This window comes from Heptranchias perlo, chromosome 6, assembly GCF_035084215.1.
Source record: "Heptranchias perlo isolate sHepPer1 chromosome 6, sHepPer1.hap1, whole genome shotgun sequence".
NCBI classification, from domain to species: Eukaryota; Metazoa; Chordata; class Chondrichthyes; order Hexanchiformes; family Hexanchidae; genus Heptranchias; species Heptranchias perlo.
Genome location: NC_090330.1, coordinates 7,131,598 through 7,138,772, shown reverse-complemented (window position 1 = coordinate 7,138,772; position 7,175 = coordinate 7,131,598). Strand labels below are relative to the sequence as shown.

Sequence of the window (7,175 nt, the reverse complement as noted above, 5' to 3'; positions counted from 1 at the left end):
TCTGAAGTGGCCTAACAAGGCACTCAGTTGTCTCAAACCGCTACAAAGAATAAGGCCCAACACCACCACCTTCCCAGGGGCAACTAAGGATGGGCAATAAATGCCGGCCTTGCCAGCGAGGCCCACATCCCGAGGATGAATTTAAGACTTAAATTTAAAAACATGGGTGGAGGGTTGTCTTACGAATGCAATAAGACTTTGCCCGCTGATATTGTAGGCAGCGAAAACCTTTCTCATGGGCTGATGTGAGGTTGCTCCGGGTTACGAGCTGGTTAGTTATACATAACAAAAGTACGATAAATTAGAAAATAGTGTGATCATTTTATTTAAAAAAGCTGCTGAAAATTTTATACATATATATGTCCAGCCAAAAGGTCATCATCTATTATCACTTAAGGCAAAAGAAAGAAAATTGCAAACAATAGTGGAACGCAAACATATACATCGATATACTACATTTAAAGACCCTTCGTGCTTTAAAATGTATAGGGCATAATGTGGGAAAGAATACGCACGGTTAACAAGATTCAAATGAAAGTATATTACTTGTATTCTAGGAATGTGTCTTTAGCAGACGTGTCTATCCCAATGGAGTACCCTTTTCAATCTGTGTATTAGTTATTCCCCCAAAAGCGGATATTATCCCTTAACCTTTGTATCCCAAACATCATGAAGCCTGTGGTGCAATAAATTTTAATACGGACCTACTAGAATTGCTACGTACTCTTACAACCAAACCCGACTAAACCATTTGTGTCCAGTTACGCTTTCCTTCAGACACATCGCCTGGACGCGGTGTCCAAGTTGAGTCAGTGTGCAGGTTGCTGCACCTCTCAAAGGCAAGTAACGGAAGCGTTATGCTGAAGGAGTGACATAAGATGGATCATGAGAGGAGAAAACTATTTTTGTTTGCTTTTATTATTAACACTGTTGTTTATTTTTAAACCCCCAACTGTTCTGCCAACCTTCACGGATCCCACTTTGCCTCATGACCCACCTTGCTTTCCGATAACGTACCAAAAAAAAAATATATAGATCCACAGTTGCTCGCTACGATACTTAAACATGCACCTAACAGAATCTAAAACAGAGATTAGCTAAGTTACATAGAAGAAATGTTTAGGGGCAGTAAGCATAAAGCAGGCACCAATGTCTTCTACGGAGTTTGATGTTACGAATTCCCAAGACTCAAAAGTACTTCAAGAACCATATTATTCATGTAAAGTAACTGGCGGAGAATGGAGATGGTTTATCTTATGTATATACAGAAAGAACATGATATAAAGCACAAGCTCTCTAAAAGCTGATTTTTTTTTTAAACTTAAAAAGAACGATAAAAGCTTTTTTTTTTAACCCACAGCTATTTACAACTGTTTACAAAGTTTCATAAATACAGTCCTCTCACTTCATACAGACTTGGAATTCACACAACTGAATTGTCCTTTTATCGATGAAATACCATATTCATCAAGTGCAGTACATCACACATTTCAACGCAAAAATAAACCCTTGTTCGGTCATCAGTCCTGGTAACAAGGGCGTAACACAACATGGCACATTAAAGATACTGTACAATCACTTACTTTGAAACTAGAACTATCCTGTGTTGAATACACTGTCCTTTAGTTTATATTTTTCTCTGTCCCTTTCAGAGGGTCATAAAGGGTCCATCATTCCCTGCGCTGTTGGACATTAAGCCAAGTGTCAGTTATAGAGAGTTCCATCTGATACAGTGGAATAGTTGAATTTGCTTTCAAATGTTCATCATTTATAAAAGACATTTGCTGTTTCTGCTGATTGCAGAATGCACTGTTTTTGCCTTTCCCTTGTTTACTTTCATTTCCCAATATTGAAATGATTCAATTGGGAAGGGGGAACACGACACCCACCCCCCCCACACCCCCAAAAAAAAAGAAATTAATTACTCGATGTCTTTTCTTCTTGTAGGATTCAGATGGTTTTCACCAAGTTCTGCTTCAACTCTCGTTAAAATCATTTCAAAAAAATGAGCTTTCCACCCAACTTAGGAGCCACAAATGGGGAAACTCTCTGCTAAGAGCTATACTCTCGTCGTCGAATGTGCGTGGGGCAAATTGGTACTGTTCTGACCTCCGGTAAAAGTGTTGAAGGTGTGCAAGGGCTGCATGCCAGCCAACGTGTTTGGGATCATGGTGATGGTGTTGGGCGTCATGAGCGGGATGTCGTCCGGAGACCTCCTCATGGTGAGCGTGTAGTCGGGCGGGCAGGTCAGCCTCAGCGTGTCGTGGGTCTGCATCGACTCGCACTCGTGGTCGTGGTCCATCTGCTTCATCTGCAGCGACATGATCTCCTCGTTCTGCAGGTGGGCGAGGTCGTTGGCGGTGCCGCGCTGCGGGCTCTGCCGCCGGTGGGTCTCGTGGCGCCTCTTGTCTTTCTTGTAGTACAAGGCGGCGAAGGCCAAGATGTTCAGGAAGAGCAAGGAGGCCCCAACCGCAATGGTGACGCTCAGTTCCGTGGAGTAGTCCCGCTTGTCTTCGATCAAGACCGTCGTCTCTTCGGCACTCGACTTGCGGGTTTCCTTCGCTTGCTTCGGGTTGTGGGAAGGGGTCATAGGTGGGCGTTTGGTGGTCGAGGACCACAGCTTCCCAGGGGATCGCCTGGTCACGTACGGGAAGGGAGTGGAGTCCGTCTGCGGGACTTTTGTGGTCGTTGACACGTACTGGAAGATCTCGTTCAGGTTGTGCAAGTGGGGAACAAGTTCCAGCCAGAAGGCTACTTTGGTGGCTCGATAGTGTTCCCGCACCCTTGGCTTCAGACCGATGTGAAGATACAGTTGATCTTTCGGGTTATATTTCGACCAGGCGACTTCCTCAAACCGGTTAGGCTTTGTGTGAATGAACTTTGTATCTTGCGGAACGGGTTGATTCGGGTCACTAAGATACAACAAAGCAGAAAGAAAAAGGATTTTAACAGCAAGCCAATTCTGAAAAGTCTTCATTAACAAGTCGCCTGCAGGAGAGTGTATATTTCGGGGTGGGATTTTAACTGGGAGTGGGTTTCGGGTGCGTGGGGCAAGTGTCATATTCGCCCCCCTCCTCCCCCCTTCCACATGGGCACGAAGCTGAGGCCCAGGTTATTCTAACTCCTGGGCTTCAATCACACCCTGCCGGCCAGCTGCCCTCCTGAAACAGGCGCAAAGAGAAGTTCGAGTGGCGGCCGGCTGCTTAGAGTCGCACAGCGCAGAGGCTGCCCGCTGGCTGGAGGGTAATTGTTGTGACGGGCTCGGGTTGGGCATCTGTTTCACACCCCGCCCGATTACTCTCCATTGACTTCGAATCAATTACCTGCAGATTGTCTCTTCAGTCCCCGGGATGGAAATCAATGGAATGAAAATCGGGCCAAGTTCTATAAAGGACATTAGGAGGTCCCAGGTTTGTGCCAATATTCTCAGGCCGTCCCCTGCACAGAAAAGTTTGAAGCCCACCGTTCAAAAGAACACGGGTGAATGGGTAATCCTTTAGTCCTTAGGAATGTGAAGGTTGGGTCAGATTCATGTTCAGACTATGCAGCACTGTTCTCTGGAACTGATCATATCATAAATGTTACGCCTAAGAAACTAGAGCAAAAATCTACCTTGGACGAGTATATCTTTCCGCACGGTGTTGTTCCTTAGCCAAGTTCCTCTGTGCGCATTTTCAATTCTGTCATTGTATGGGAACAGCACCAGTCAGAAGATATACCCCAGGGAGAACATCCAACACTAATGCTTCGACTTGGCTTAAAGAATGGGAATCCTGCGGTCTGTGAGAGTCGAGTTGTGTGCAGTTATTACATGAGGAGAAAAAAACTCTCTGCTGTTAAACCTTATGACTCTTTCAGATATTTAACTGGTTTTTGTGGGTGTGGACACGAGGTGGGGGGTAAGGGTTTGTGCTTGTCTGTCATGCACCCCCAGGGAAATAAGTCTACCAGCAGCTGGGGTTCCCCTCCACCATCCCGCCTGAAATTGGGTGGGATGGTAGTGGAAAATGTGGGCGGAGTGGCCTACCAGATCCTCCCCGCCCCACCTGGATGCAGAAACAATACGGCTATAATCGTACGGTGACTTTAGCTGTCCAAGGATAGGTTGAGGTAAGAGTACAGTAAGGGGTAATGAAGGTGAAATTGGTCTTTGGTGTTAGTGCAGAACATGCGAATCGGCAGCCGGCAGAAGTCAATGGAAAATAAAATCGAGCAGGGTGTAAAACGGGTTGCTGATTCGCCATCGCCCATCTTGAGCTAAAGCCAAAGGTCAATTTCATCCCCCATTGAGTCCAGGACTGCGTTCCAGATCAGTATGTTTTTAGTCCAATGAGGAAGGTGGCAGTGTTGGATCTAGTTGTAGGTTATGGAGCAGGGCGAGTAGCTAAGGAATGGGAGCCAAGATAAAGGTGCTTGACTGGGAAGAAACAAATTTCAATGAGATAAAAAAAGGAACGAGCCCAGATAAACTGGAAATATATATCGTCAGATATGACTATTTAAAGAAACAAAAATGAAGTTTAAAATTTAGACAAGGATGCTTCATTTTTGTCACAATTATATCCAGCATTTTAGAAGAACTTGCCATTTTCCGTGGTATTTGGGGGAGTGATGTTGGGAAAGTGTATTTATGGAAAGAAAGAAAGACAGAAAGACAGAAAGAAAGAAAGACAGTAAGAAAGAAAGACAGAAAGAAAGACGGAAAGTCAGACAGACTTGCATCTATATAGCTCCTTTCACGACCTCAGGACGTCCCAAACAATTTACAGCCAATGAAGTACTTTCGAAGTGAAGTCACTGTATTAATATAGGAAACATTACTTAATTATTTAAACATTGTTTAAACACGTTTTGGGACTTGTGTTCAAATCCAGCCCAGAGCGGAGATGAAAGAGTCCTCTATCTGCCTGCCAAGTGCCAAGGTCCTGTGTGAAATCAGTTTGAGCAGTATCAATTAAGTTTCCAGTGGGTACAGGCCTGCAGCACAAAACTGAATCTAATTCAGCACTAAATGGCAATGTCTTCTAGGCTGGCCTTCGGATGGTTGGTGTGGGAGATGGAAAAAGTGAAACACTGGTGCGCTGGGGATGCTCTTCTGAGATCTGGGGCTGAGGCACGTTGGTGGAGCAGAGTGGGTGGGAGCTTTACTCTGTAACTAACCGTAATATACCTGACCAGGGAGGGCTTGATGCTGAATTTGGTTGCCTGAATGGAAGATGTTCCATTCCCCAGGACCCCTCATCTTGATTAGCACCAAAAAATGGGATGGGCCAATTGGGCCGAATGGCTTTTTTCTTCTCTCTAAAACCTCTTATAGAAAGAAAGAATTTGCATTTACATAGAACCAAAAGCAAAATACTGCGGATGCTGGAAATCTGAAATAAAAACAGAAAATGCTGGAAATGCTCAGCAAGTGAGGCGGCATCTGTGGAGAAAGAAACAGAGTTAACGTTTCAAGTCGATCACCCTTCGTCAGAACTTCCCAGTTTTATTGCCTTTATATATAGTGCCTTTCACAACCTCAGGATGTCCCAAAGCGCTTTACAGCCAAAGAAATACTTTTTGAAGTGTAGTCACTGTTGTAATGTAGGAAACGCGGAGGCCAATTTGCGCACAGCAAGGTCCCGCAAACATCAATATGACAACGACCAGATAATCTGTTTCAGCTGTTGGTTGAGCGATAACTATTGGCCACGACACCAAGAAGAACTCCTCTGCTCTTCTTCGAAATAGTGCCACGGGATCGTTTACGTCCACCTGAGAGGGCAGACAGGGCCCCGGTTTAACGTCTCATCCAACAGTGCAGCACTCCGTCAGTGGAGTGTCAGCCTAGATTTTGTGCTCAAGTCACTGGAGTGGGACTTGAACCCACAACCTTCTGACTCAGAGGTGAGAGTGCTACCAACTGAGCCTCAGTGAACACCACATGCCCTTATAAATCATATAATTCTTGTGCAGTATTTGCGCACCACTGGCCTTGACGACTGTATCACTTGACACAACAACTTATACTTACGCTATGCCACTAATGTAAGAAAGAAAGGCTTGAAACCCCTTTGTAAAGTCCACTTACCCAGTCTTTGCAAAGTTAGTCCAGTAGGTCATGACGACAGCGCTGAGCATAACATCGTTCTTGGAGAAGTTGCAGGGGAACAGCTCAGTGGGCCCGATCATGGGAACGCCAAAGATGTAAGGGACCTCGTCGCCGTGGGCAGCGTCAGACCAGCCTGGCTTCATGTCGCTCTGACAGTGGTGATAAAAAGCGTAGAAATAGGTGGGCGAGCCGTACTGCGCGTGCAAGTCCGCCGTGGCCACTGCCGGCGCCACCCACTGGTGGTCGGTGAACAGCGCCACCAAGGTTTTCCGGCGCGTCTCCGGGTTCTCCTTGTCCGCCCAGTCGGTGTACATGAACTTGATGGTCTCCCGCAGCGTGTCCTTCCCTTCCGGGTAGCCGTAGAGATTGTCGACAAAGTTCGAGACGGCAAAGTCGAAGTCGCTGGCCGAGATCCCGTCCTCATTGTCCACCATGTTCTCCACGAACTTCAGCCCCTCCCCCTGGTTGACGCCCAGCATGATGTCGTAGTTGAGGAACTCGCCTTGCTCCATCAGGATCTGGGGGTCGTCGGGTATGACGTCCCCGTCGATGACCGGCCCGAAGGCGATGTGGTAGCGGGCGGGCATAATGTCCTGTTCGATGAGCTCCTTGTAGGTCTTCACCCGCAGGCACTCCACCAGGTCAATGGTGTCGAGCATGCTGCAGCCAACCTTCTCCGCCAGCAACCGGGTATACTTGGCAGGCTGGTAGTTGACAGCCCAGCTGGATAAGGCTGTTCCGCTCTGGATTATTGCCTTCTGGAACAGACCTGTTGGTTCGATAGAGTTTAAGAGAAACAGTTTAAGGGCAACATAAGACAAACAACAACAACAACAACAACAACAACAACTCGCATTTATAAAGCCCCCTTCACGTAGTGAAACGTCCCAAGGCGCTTCACAGGAGCGATTATCAAACAAAATTTGACACCATGCCACATAAGGAGGTATTAGAACAGGTGACCAAAAGCTTGGTCAAAGAGGTAGGTTTTAAGGAGCGTCTTAAAGGAGGAGAGAGAGGCGGAGAGGTTTAGGGAGGGAATTCCAGAGTTTAGGGCCGAGGCAGCTGAAGGCACGGCCGC

The 7,175-nt window shown here is 46.5% G+C and overlaps 1 protein-coding gene across 1 annotated transcript in view; it reads right to left on the bottom strand.

Moving 5' to 3' along the window:
* Positions 1-316: 316 nt before the first annotated feature.
* The window catches only part of nlgn4xa (neuroligin 4 X-linked a), a 181,002-nt gene continuing 174,143 nt past the window's right edge, over positions 317-7,175 (bottom strand). The window contains exons 5-6 of the mRNA XM_067985695.1: positions 6,074-6,863; positions 317-2,912 (exon numbers count right to left, since the gene is read on the bottom strand). Coding sequence (XP_067841796.1) covers positions 2,060-2,912; positions 6,074-6,863 — 1,643 coding nt within the window. The 3' untranslated portion in view covers positions 317-2,059. The remainder of the gene's footprint in view (positions 2,913-6,073; positions 6,864-7,175) is intronic.